The sequence below is a fragment of the Ambystoma mexicanum genome, chromosome 8 (genome assembly GCF_040938575.1).
Source record: "Ambystoma mexicanum isolate Mex_15411 chromosome 8, UKY_AmexF1_1, whole genome shotgun sequence".
NCBI lineage: Eukaryota > Metazoa > Chordata > Amphibia > Caudata > Ambystomatidae > Ambystoma > Ambystoma mexicanum.
This window is the reverse complement of record NC_090929.1, coordinates 694,672,596-694,685,587: the sequence shown is the minus strand read 5'-3', so window position 1 is coordinate 694,685,587 and position 12,992 is coordinate 694,672,596. Positions and strand designations below refer to the sequence as shown.

The 12,992-nt window shown below is 44.7% G+C and overlaps 1 protein-coding gene and 1 long non-coding RNA gene across 3 annotated transcripts in view; one reads left to right on the top strand and one right to left on the bottom strand.

Moving 5' to 3' along the window:
- The window catches only part of LOC138472363 (uncharacterized), a 138,332-nt gene extending 128,433 nt beyond the window's left edge, over positions 1–9,899 (bottom strand). Inside the window, exon 1 of the long non-coding RNA XR_011268591.1 lies at positions 9,558–9,899. This is a non-coding gene — a long non-coding RNA (uncharacterized lncRNA). The remainder of the gene's footprint in view (positions 1–9,557) is intronic.
- Positions 5,151–12,992, top strand: part of ADAMTS14 (ADAM metallopeptidase with thrombospondin type 1 motif 14) — a 622,677-nt gene continuing 614,835 nt past the window's right edge. For both annotated transcript variants that reach the window (XM_069610499.1, XM_069610498.1), the window contains exons 1-2: positions 5,151–5,573; positions 7,363–7,760. In XM_069610499.1, the coding sequence (XP_069466600.1) occupies positions 5,444–5,573; positions 7,363–7,760 (528 nt within the window). In that variant the 5' untranslated portion in view covers positions 5,151–5,443. The remainder of the gene's footprint in view (positions 5,574–7,362; positions 7,761–12,992) is intronic.

Here is a 12,992-nt window from a genome sequence, read left to right as displayed (position 1 = left end):
TTCACTCCAACAGATCAAGAAATTCCTCTAGAGATCATAGTATTTGAAAAAAAGATCCTCAAAGATCTTTCTGAAATGAGAATGATTGATCAAAACTATTTCCAGAGAAACATGAGTAAGCAAGAATTTGCAGCATTACACAAATTAAGTAAGAATCACTACCTGGTAGTCAAACCAGCAGATAAAGGAGGAGCCACAGTAGTGATGGATCCAGAGTTATATAAAAACATGTTTAGGACCCTTATTGCCAATGAAGACCACTATCAGCAGACGAGAACAGATTACACAGACCCCATTATGGCCCAAATCCAAGAATTATGCATAGAAGGCATCGAGGCAGGTTATATGAAGGAGAAAGAAGCTATGTTTATTACCCCTCAGGATGTTAGCAGTCCCACAATATATGCTCTACCTAACATCCATAAAGATTCTATCAATCCACCAGGTTGACCAATTGTGTCCCTGTGTGGGTCCGTGCTTGAGCCAAGTGGGAAATACCTGGATGTATGTTTACAACCATTGGTCTTAGTGACTTGTTCCTACTTAAAAGATACTATTTCCATCATCAACTTTGTAGAGTTTAGAGTTCTATTCCGAAGTAGACTTGTTGTTTACATGCAATATATCAGCATTGTATATGAAAAACACGCAAGAGGATGCCATCAGGGTCACTGAAACAAAGTTAATGTCAGGTTCCCCGCCATTGGTGGTGTCTACTAATTTTCTGGTGAAACTACTAATAATTGTTCTCAGCCCAAAAATGTGTCCATTTGATAAAGAACTCTACATGCAGTGCAAAGGGGTGACCATGCAGGCAGTCTTTGCTATGAGCCTTGCAGATTTATTCATGTCGGACTTCAACAAAAGGCATGTGTATTCCAGCAATCCATATATATCTCCTCGATCCGTGGCTGGAGGAGATCTATTGATGATATATTTTTCATCTGGACTGGCTCTGCTGACAGTCTTTATCAATTCATGAAATTGCTCAATAGTTGTGATAACAACTTGATTTTCACTCATTCTTGTCATACCCATGAAATACAATTTCTAGACATTATGATTAAACATCAGCAAGGTAGACCATACAAGCTTGTATAGGAAACCTACAGATCGCAAAACTTTACTACTCAATAACAGCCAACACCCTTGTGCACTTCGGGACAATTTACCATTCAGTCAATTTCTCTGAAATTGTACCTTTAAAGATGACTTTGAGGCAGAAGCTAATAACTTGATTTCACGCCTTTCTGATAGAGGTTACCCACATAAACTTCTAAAAGGTTCTGCTAAACGGGCATTCCATTCAGATCGAGAGACCCTAGGGGCTCCGAACATTCGCACTGAAAAACCATATTCACACTGGTTTATATGACCACTTTTCAAATAATACCACTTCAATCAAAAAACTGGTTAATAAACATTGAAATTTAGCAATGAGTACTGGCTGTACTTCACACACAACCACTATTTGCTCTTAAAAGGGGTAGAAATATGCTAGATCATGTGGTTAATTTCAGATTGCCTGCCCGTTTACCTTGACTGAATACCCCAGTGAACTTTGGAATATACTGATATTTTATGCAGTCGGCCACTTTAGCTGTGGCAGTTGCAGTGCCTGTCAATTCTGCGTGTCCAGCACAAGGTTAATAATCACAACATCAATTGGAAGCTAAAGAATGATACCAATTGTAATTCCACTAGTGTTGTTTTTCTAATTTTGTGTTAATGCCAAAAAGCTTATCTTGGCATGACCACACGCAAAGTGTTGATCAGAATTAACGAGCATAGGTCAAGGATCAGGAATGGTACGATCCCGGCACCTTTGGTGCACCATTTTACATCTTTCAACCACACAGCCTCTGACATCCTATCAATGGTTATTGATTCAGTCAAGCCAGATGCCTGTAACTATAGCACTTCCAATTGTCTTTTCAGATTGGAGCAAATATGGATTTTATGGCTGAAAGCTCATATCACAGGCCTTAATGACGAGATCAATTGGGTTCTCTACTTTTACAAAATATATGAATTTTCCATCTATTCGTTTCCAATGTTAATCAACTGGTACATATGTTATGATTACATCTTTTTTGTGCACAAACAAGTATAATTGGGATGGTTCCCCAGCTTATGTACATTTTTCTGATGCCAACTTTCCTTGTGTAACCAATCGGTGCTCATCCTATCCGGGCCCTCCAAGATCACATGACAGAGGCGCATTGCCTGTTCAGTCTATATATGGGACTCCGCTCTCAAGCAGCTGTCTGTTTGTTGAAAGTCTTGCCCGCAGACTGTGGCACAGTTAGACTATGTTCCACGCCTACAAAGATATGATTCCATCGGATTAGCTGTGCCTTCCCTTTCCTGCACATGCTGTGTTCGGGCCTGTTTAGGTTTTTCTTTCTCCTTTTGAATTTGAATTTGAAGCTGTGGAGTCGTTGTGACCCATTTTTCTTCAGAATTTATTAACAGAGCTTATTATCTTTTTCATGTTATAATATCCTGTTTAAAGAGTTCAAGCAGTATGTGCTTTGGTGAAAAGGAAAGTTAATGTTGGATTAACTATTACAAATGTTGTATTCATATTGGTGCACAGGCTGATGCTCAAGTACAACTCGAGGTGGATATAAGCAGAGGATATTTTAAATTGTGCATTTCTTGTTCAGTGTATTCAGTTGTTTTATTATTTGTAATAGATTTTTCTCTTGGTCACCTGGGAGGTATGCGTGCACTGGTGGCGTCTTAGTTTCCCTTTGGGGTTTGTCGGTTTCTTTCTTTGGGCACAGAGTCTTTCGATGTAGTATGGCTGAATATGTGTATTGTTTGTACTTACAGTATTTCATTTTCATTCTCATTTTTGCATTTTGTCTTGTGATCAGTGATTAGACTGCTCTAAAGTGTTTTTATTGTTTAAACTATACATTAGAATGTATTTCAAATCATCAAATGTTTGTTTCTAAATCTTTATATATAAAGCTGAATGTTTGTATGTTTGTATGTTTATCCGGCTATACAAATCCACACAGTTGAACCCATATCTACCAAATTTTGCATGGATTCCTCTTTTGTCTGGGGCAAGATTGTAGTATATGTTTGGATGCAAAATTCTTATATGCAAAACATTTTTTGGATGTGTGTCTGTATGTTTGTCCGGCTATACAAATCCACACCTTTGAACCCAGTGCTACAAAATTTAGCATGGATTCCTCATTTGCCTCGGGCAAGATTTAGTCTATGTTTGGATGCAAAGAATTCAATTCGTAGAACCCTAATTTACTGATGCTCACCCCGATTCACTACAGTAGTTGCTAGAAGGAGGCAACATTTGGAAAAGTGTCTGAAACAAAATGTTCTATGTGTTGGTTATTCCTTTGAAATGTATTACTACTGTATACAGTTCAAAAGTGTTTATTAAAGCATTTTTGAAGGGAATTAAAAAAATATATATTTTTATCACGCCACTCCAAATATGGGAAATGGCAAGGTTATAGTTTACTTAAGTTCCTACACAAGAAGAGAGCACAATCAATCAATCTTTCTTGGACATTTTCTCAAATGAGCTGAAGCCATTGAGTGACTGAAACATGGCGCACAAAAAAACGAACATCACTTGGAAAAACTTCATCTGATGCAAAGCGGAAATCAATATCTAGAGCTTCTGAAACACAACAACAAACAGCAGCACGACTTTCCGACCAGAGGAAAAGAGCAACTTTCTCCAGGGTAAATGAGACACCAGAGAAAACTGAAGCAAAACTTGCTGACATGAGGACAAGAGCAACATCCTCCAGGGCACATGAGACATCACTCGATCAGGACACGGGCAGCGCTGGGTACCCCAGCTAGTTGCCCATGCATTAGATTATCAAGTGATGTTTCAAAACAAGAGAATCTTTTTTCTGGTTATGATTTTTGTGGTTGATCCCACTTACAGGCTTTCTTCTTTGAATTCATTTTGGTGGGGTACCACTCACTTCTTTATTGCACCATGCCAAGACTAGGCATGGCTTATGTTTACAGTTTAACAGGCCACCAGGTAAGCTAGGGTCCTCGATTATTGTGTTTTGAATCAGAGATGCAGATAATCAAAAAGCCACCTCTGCCTTTTTGGAACTTTGCGTTCCAACAGCTGTCAGGTAGGGACACGCGACCTTTCAACCTGTCCTGCTGGCTGCTGCCACTGCAAGGCAGTTGCTGGAGATGTCAGCAGACAATCACAGCTTAGGCACATGAGTGCACTATTCTTTTTGCATGGAGCATTATGAAAAGGGGTCTGATTATCAGGCCTCTCTTTAAGAAACCGAGCTACCTGCATCATGTCATGGCTAAAAATAAACAGATAATTGTACGCTATGCCGCCTTCACTCGATGGCATTCTGTCACAGGAAGAAAACATGAGTCCCAGTACACAGCACCACCCAAAACACTGTAAAGTGTATGGAGATGTACCCACACATTCCACTATTCAGGTAAGCGGGGGAACACAGCCCTGCAACTCCTCTCTCCTGTGTTCCGATGCCTCTGCACAAAATCATGGTCCGCACATCTTTTCTTTTTAGTCAATAAAAGGCATAAGGGCCTGTGCCTGTGGTGTGTGCCTTGTGAGATATAACTAAAACTGTGACACATAGATCCCTGTGGCGTTCACAGACAAATGCAGCAGTCAGTGTTGTGTGCATCTGTCTTTAACATGCGGGGGCACTATGCAGAGTCGGTGGTCTGTGCTACTTCTGCCCACTATCTGAAGGAGCTCTATGCTGAAATCCACGGGCAGCCAATCATTCCTTTTCTTGCATAGAATGCACTTTTGCTGCCACCTGAGCTTTGGGTTTCCGACACACTACCCCAACAAGACAGGCGTATTCAAAGTCGACTTTCCTTTGTGATCTTTCTGTGCAGTTTTTTGTAATTATGATAAAGGGGGGCTGGGTATTCCAGTGCCCCCTTCGGTGTCGCCCAGATGATGTCACTGTGGGCATGCAAATCCAGCCAGGGCCCTCCGTGTTCTCCTGCCAGGGTCTTTCTCCCTCCCTCACGCACTGTTGTAGCATTCCCCTCCTCCACCCCTGCACTCCCCCCTTTCTTTCTCCTCTTCCTAAATGGATGGGACTTGCTGGAGTTAGGCACAGTTCACCGGGGGCCAGAAAGTCTGCATCAGCCGGAGCCCGCCCGGTGTCCGGGGCTCCCTCCACCCTTTCTGTGTGCCTCCCCTGATCTGTCAGTCTGCAGCACTCCAGCAGGAGCTGTGGAGGGAGAGAGCAGATTGTAAAACGCCTGGCTGCGTCCAGAGCCCCTGAAAGGTTTCTCTCTCTCTCTCTCTCTCTCTCTCTCTCTGCAACATCTCTCCGGGAGCAAAGCAGGAGCAGTCAGCAAGGGAAATAAAGATTTTCACCTCTCCTTCTTTGCATTCCAAACTTTTTTGGGGTGACCTGGTTGCTGGATGCGGAGCGCACACCACTTTTTTTTTGCACAGAAACTTCCAATGGATTTTAACTACATGTATGGAGTGTATTCTTGCTTTTTCGCTTTCAGCTGCTGGCTGGCTGCTGCTGCAGCAGCCAAACCCGAAGGTATGGATTAATAACAGCATGCTTTACAGCGCGCTCATTCATTCATTCCAGAGTAACTGGATCCGAAGGAGCAGGCGGGTGACAAAATCATGAAAAGTGTGTCGGCTTGTGGAAATTGTGAAAATCTAGCAGTTAATTTTTGTAGCTATTATTTCGAGACCCCGTGGCGTTCTGTGTGATCAGAGAATTGGAATTCACGCTCTTCTGGATTACTTCAGAGGGCGCCTGCAATCAACTCGTTGTTTGCTGTTGATAGGGAATATGTATGCGCGTCTTTTTGCACTTAAATTCGAGATGCGCAGCTCTGCGGGACTCTTAAATAATCAGACTTCAAAAGGGATTAGCTGTCATGTTGAATGGTTAGAGGTGGCGGGGGTAAGGTGGTGGGGCATTGCATGCCCTGTCCAGTGTGGGTAGTCGCCGTTGCCCCTTCATGAGTGGGTGAGGGGGGGGGGCAATCAGGGTGGCGGAGAATCTGCACTTTGGGACACTTGGCACTCTCTGTGTGACAAAGTTGACAATTTGGGGATAAGATCATCAATGGGTTTAGAATAGAGTTTTGGGGTTTCTGAGGATGGAGTTGCGGATGTATACACGCCTCAGCTGTCAAAGAGAAGCGCTGCCTTGCTTAAGTGTGCCCTGAGGCATTCAATGACACCTCAACACCGTCAACAGTTGCTGTGCCTCAAGTTCCATAGGTTTGCGGCTTTTTTGGGGGGATTACAGAGTTGCCCAAAACGTCTCCCTCATATTTCGTTGTCATGTGCCTGGCCAGCATTGCCCAGGAAGTGGTAGGCATTCATACACCCCTCCTCTTTTTTGACTTTGTTTGGTGGCTACTGTTGCGTGTCCACCTTTCCAGACTGCTTCCACTTCTGTCTTAAAGGAAGGGGTGCCAGGTTTGATATGTGCAAACTTGCAGCTCTCCACTTGCTGGGAAAATGGAATTGGCGGATTTACCTTTGCACAGCATATGTGTTATCTTTACTAGTGTCATAGGACATCTTGATTAAATAATTCGATATGAATCGAAGACCACATTGACTCACTCGGCAATTCATATGGTGAAATGTGCCACAGGCAGATAAAGCGGAGGGGGTACGCCAACACGAAACCAACCCTCTAAAATACTCATCCCTCTGCCTACACCTCTCAAACTCTAAACAAAACACAACCATACCTATACAGCACAACAAACTGCACACGCTTCACTACACCGCAGCAACGAATCAAACCACACATAGCCTCGCACAACAGCTTATGACAACTATCGACTGAAAAATCACACCTACGATCAGCGAACGGTGTAAACCGAACTGAAGCTGCCAACACGTATCACTGCTCTCTTGTGCTTTTTCCTGATCAGTACTACTAACTTAACCTACGCTCTTGCTTTTCAGATCTGTCGGAGCGCCAGGGGACCACTAAAGTGGTGATAGTGTGTGGTATAGATATCCTTCAACATAACATACTGAGAGCGTGAGACTGATTTATGACTGGGACAGTTTAAACCTAGTTCTTTCAATTTTTTGTACTTAAGAAAGTGATATGTGATATGAAGATGTGCAGGTACTTTTAAAGACAGAGGTTGAGCAATTTCAATAATTTCAAGCATAGTGTGTGGAGTTTGTCAATTTTGGGGAAACATTCTGGGTAAATTAATTAGCTTTGTAACTTACATTGTGTTTCCTCTTGCAAAGTCTACCTACTGAGTACTGTCAAATTGGCTGGCTGTTAGTCCTTATTTTATAAAAAATCTTATATTCTCATCTTTTTTTCCCTTCATTAGAAGAACGTTTCGGAAAGCTTGGTGAATATGCTGTGATTGTCCCATTCAGTACAGATTCACGTGGCAGGTACCTCTCCCACATGGTCTCAGCAGCAGGAAGTAGTGGGAGCGTGCTATCCTCAAGGCACCCTGGGAAGAGGGTAGCCCGCAGTACTCCTGTCTCAACTGGAAACGTCCCTGGAGAAAGCTGCGTCTACTATAATGTCACCGTTTTTGGAATGGAACTGCACCTGCGTCTGAAACCCAATAGGTGGCTGGTGGCCCCTGGAGCTTTTGCGGAGTGGCAAGAGGATTACCAAGAACTCTTCCGGGAACCAATCCATCGGGAGTGCGTATTCACTGGAGACATATCGGACATGCCAGGGGCAACTGTGGCGATCAGCAACTGCGATGGACTGGTAAGATTTCTTGGTTTCTGGCATTCCGATTGCCAATCGCACGTATTGGAGCGATCTGTGTGTAACCGGGAAGTCACAGGTTCCAATGCAAGCAGCCTTACTCGCCGATTCATCCTTTTGAGATCGATTCTGTGAGTACTGTTAATTTGAAGGATATTGAAGCCTGTTAGTTTCCGTGAAAGAGCAATTTCTGCAGTTGCAAGTGCAAACGTTTGTAATGTTGCTACTAATAGTAGCTATCTTGATATATCTTGCAACATTGAAGTTGAATCAGCTTCTCGCCACCTGGAAATAGAATCATTCATTTTCGAAGGCCTTATTGGAATATTTTGTTGTTGGAACTGATACACAACCTACAGATAACAAATGCAGGCTTTGGCTATGCCCAAACGGTATGAAGGGTCTTCTGGGGTACAAGGCTACAATTCTCTGGTGGTGGGTGGTTGTGTCCAAGCGGTACAGGGAGTCTTGCCAGGTATCTGGTCTGATTCTGGGCTGTTGTTCACAGGTAGTATAAAGTGATGTCAAAGTCCTAGGGTAAGACTCCCAGTTCCAAGCTGTTACTAAGAGTTCCTATCTTCTTGTGCCTAAGTTGTACAAGTCTCTCAAACTGTTTGGCTATAAATCTAATGGGCTACTTAGTACTAGTACTTAGTACTAGAAAGTATCTGGTTGTGCTAAAGTTGCTCATATAGATGTCCTGAGTATATAGACAATTTTCTAAGCTGCTACACATAGTGAGTATCTGGTTGTGTAAATACTGTACGCAGATTCTCCCAAAGTACCTGACCTGTGCCATAATGGTACAGAGAATCTTCCCAAATACAGCACAGTATGGAGAGTCAGCCTATGTATGTGACCTGCGAACTGTATCATAATGGTACAGATCTTGTCCCCAAGTACATGAGCTGTGTCAAAATAGTATGGAGCATCCCCCTCTTATCTTGACCTCTGAACTGTGTCATAAATGTATCATAGCATCTCCCCATGTACTTGACCTGTGTCATAATTGCATTGCTGGTCTTTCAAGTAGATGACCTGTGTCATAATGGTACCGAGTCCCCCCACCTGTCGAACTTGTCAACTGGGACATCATTGTATGGAGTCTCTCCATGAACCTGACCTGTGCCATAATGGTATGGAAAGTCTTACTAAGTAGATGACTTGTGACAGTCTCCCCAAGTACATGACCTGTGTCATACTGGTTCAGAGAGTCCACCCCCCACATCTGACCCGTCAACTGTGCCTCAATGATATAGAACATCTCCCCAAGTACAAGGACCTATGTCAGAATGGTATCGGGAGCACACCGCCCCTACCACCCACGTATCTGACTTTTGAACTGTGTCAGAAATGTATGCAGGGCCTCTCCAAGTACCTGATCAGTGTCATAATGATACAGAGAATCCCCCATGTACCTCCCCTGTGTGATAATTGTACAAAGACTCTTCCCAAGTACATGACCTAAACTATGTCCTAATTGTGCAGTGGGTCACCCCAACTACCTGACCTATGTCATAATGGCACGAAAAGTCTCCCCAAAAGTACATGACCTGTGGCATAATCGCAGAGTCCACCAAACTACCTGACCTGTCATAATGGTGGGTCAAGTCTCCCTAAATACCTGACCTGTGTCATAATGGCACGAAAAGTCTCGTCCGGTACAGGACCTGTGTCATTATGGTAAGGGGTGTCAATGCAAGAAGGGGGCCATCATTATTACGGACTGCTCACAGGTAGTTTAAACTTGTGTCAAAATTGCATATTTCTGAGATGCCGTTCATAGGTAGTAATTACCTGGTTGTTGTAAGGAGTGTCTCCCCAGGGCTTGGCCATAATTCCAAGCTGCTACACACAGGTGGTAGCTGTTTGCTGCAGAGTGGTTCACATGTCACCAGTTCAAATGACCATCCATAAGCTGGCCCGCGCAAGTAGCACGCCCTGTTTCTATGGCGGCCCTGAAGAGAAGTGTCAGGGGCATGTCCAGTCATGGTCGTCACTGTGTAATGCCTCCAGAAGTGGAAGCTGGCTCATTCAAATGCTCAGTCGGTCTCATTTATTTTTACACTATCACCTAGGGGCCATTGAATCTCTTTACTGCTGTCTCCAGGCTGAGGCCCCTGCACTGCCAAAAATACGCGAGCCCGTCTCTCGCTAAAACCGGGATATTTCTGGCGCAGAAGGAAATGTAGGATGTTGTTGCCACGTGTCTGGCCGAGCTCCGCCCACGTATCCCCGAACAGCGCCAGGACGTGTTTCCAGGAAGTTCCATTGTGCCTTGGCTGACGCTGAAAGGCGCGCCTCCGGGCTCGCGGCTCCAGCTGTCCCATGCGTGGCGTGCTCGGTGACGTCACTTTCCTTAAAGATAGACCTCGGCTTTGGCCTTCGGTATATGGATTACGTAACTAACCCACGTCGGGCTTGGGCGGCTGTAGTTAGAGTATGGATGGATTTACTGGTGATTGTGTTTCTAGTATATTCCTCACATAGAGAGTCGCAGAATGTGAATTGTGTTGATAACAGCAAATAAAACATAAAAGCTGCACAAAAACGCAACCGTGGGCATGGCTCTTCGTCCTGTTTCCACATTATACTATATAAGCAGTGCTGTTTTGGCATTTCTTAATCTCTGAAGTACTGTTAAACTGATGTTGGTCTGTGGCTATTGGGCAATTCAGAAAAAAACATGGTTACGAATTATGATAAACTCATTTACATTGGTATTATTCTTATTATTAGGACATTTATTGATTTTTTGATATTTATTCGATAACCAACAGAGCGCTTTACAAGTCCTAGGGGGAAGAACACGGCGCAGGAAGCAGAGAAAGAAGGGAGCGGGTAGCTAACCATAGGGGAGAAGTAGGGCAGGCGACTGGGCAGCAAAGGATCTACAAGCAACCATGGAAGGAAATAGCAGGGTTCAGAAGACCCAATCAGTGGAGTAACTTTGCTGAAAATGTTGGGGGGACATGACGTCTGAAGGAAAGTGGCCCCAGCCAAATGAATGGGGACAAAATGGTGTGCTATGAAAGTTGGGGGGGGACAAACACCCGTATGCCCCCCTAAAATTACGCCGATGGACCCAATCTGAGGTTGGGTGGGGAGTGAAGGGTGTGTGGACCTAGGTTTAATGGAGGAGCCATTCCTTGATGAGGAGGGACTTGAGCTCCTTAATGATCTGTGGAATCGAAGGGGTCAGTCTGATGTTGACAGGGAGGAGGTTCCAGAGTCTTGGAGTGGAGACAGAGAAGGCTTGTCTTCTGGTTCTTCATTTCCTGCACCAGAGGAGTTCAAGTCTCTTACTTCAGGTGGATCGTAGGCCTCCGAAGAGGCTGAGTTTCTCAGTGAGGTGACTTGGGGACTTCAGGGTGACAGCCCAGGTTGGCAGTACCATTCATGAATTTACTTGCAGTTTTATTTTGGGTTTCCTCCACTAAAATTTGTAACTTGTCACAGAGATTCCCCAAACTGTTTGAGGGTTCCCCATTCTTTGCAAACTAATATACCTGCCGGAGAAGTCTGGCCCCAAAGAGGGCCCATTTTACCTGTGCAGTGGTCACAAGGTCGAGGCTGCAAGTGCCCCAACCGCCACACATTTTCAGGATAACCACAGACTATTTGTATAACTCACATTTAGTGTCACTATTTTTGTGTGGATATCATGAATGCACAAACTGGGTCTGGCGGCCCCAAACAGGACTTTTAGCCCCCATGAGTTAGTGATTTTTGGATCCTGAACATTGCATATAGGAGGCAGGCTTTCTTCTCTGTGTGGCCTTCTGCTCTTTAATACCTCTTGACCATGGTTTGACTCTGAGTTGTTCCTCCCCATGAGCGGCCTTCCAGTGGACATTTTGGGCCGGTCTTTCCTTCCTGTGCAAAATGGCCCCTATTTTGAGGTTTCCCCTTGTTGAAAGGTATGACTAAGTCTTAATGCAACCTGTTTACCATTCTGGAAACTCAAGAAGATGTGAGTGTGTTGCATGGTATTCGTTTTCCCCTATGTCACAAATCTGCAATCTGCGGCATTACAGATGTTTTGGTCTACAACTCCCATGAAACCACACCATGACTATGCAGGCTAAATCTGATGGGTGTTGTACTCGAAAACATCTGGAGATCCAAATGTTTTGGATTCCTGCACACTGTGATCCACTTTTAGCTCCCCTCCTTTGTTTGGTGCCTCTGAGGCTACCGTTGTGAAGCAGAGTAGAAAAGAGAGGTGCCCCAAATCACACAATGTGTCAGATGGTTGGGTTAGAACTTGGCCGAAGAAAATCTGTATTGAAACAGAGCTCCTTGAATCAGAGATCACCCCTCTTGCTTTATTGCGAGCGGGTAATCTTGCAAGTAAACAGCACACACTAGTTTACCAGCAAAGTTAGAGGGGTGGGTATAATCATTACACACGGGCTGGTGGATTGTGTACTTTGGGCAAAGAGGGACTGGCCTAAAGGACCTTGGGATATATCCCCTCATGTCAGTGGCTCTGAAGGCCGAGTTGAGGGAGGCTGACATCTGACCGTCTCTTCCCAAGCCTTCAGGCCCAATTTCCCCAGAGGCCTTCCTGTCTGCGTGTATGAGGCTGTGCATGAGGCTCCTTGACGTCTGGGTGTGTCAAGCATGCTACGTGTGCAGAGCATCCAGTGCACTGAACAAACACCTGCAGTCACTGTTCAACCAGTTGTGTTCGCCTCCACTATATTTACTGCAGTAGGATGAATGCAGATCTCTTAAAATAAATGCGGATCAAGAGATGTCACCCCTGAAGCAAGTAGACTGGCATGGCCGCCTAAGGTAAGCACGTGACCTGTGCTCTGCAGCCACTAGAGGGCGCTTGGGAAGACCTTGCAAGAAAGATTGCGCAACACCCCTCTCGCTTTCCCTACCTCGAAACCCCCGAGCATGCGCGAAGCAGACGCCTTAAACACGGAGAGATTCGGCATAGCCAATTCTGTGTCTCTTTCAAAGTGGATGCGAGCTCCCCGCGTTTGTACCAGCCCCAGACGCTAGACCTCACTTCATTCATTGTAACTCGATTAATCCTGCTGCCTGGGTACAGCACTGAGCGGGTGGTCCCTGCAATGCCCACTACACTGCAGAGTGTGGCTGTAAAGGCTGTTAAGGTGTGTCGCTTCTCTGCGGAGCGTCACCACAGAAAGGCCCTGCTCATTCCTACAATGATACGCGGGAGCCGGGGTATGCTTCAACCTTTCTTTATTAACTGCC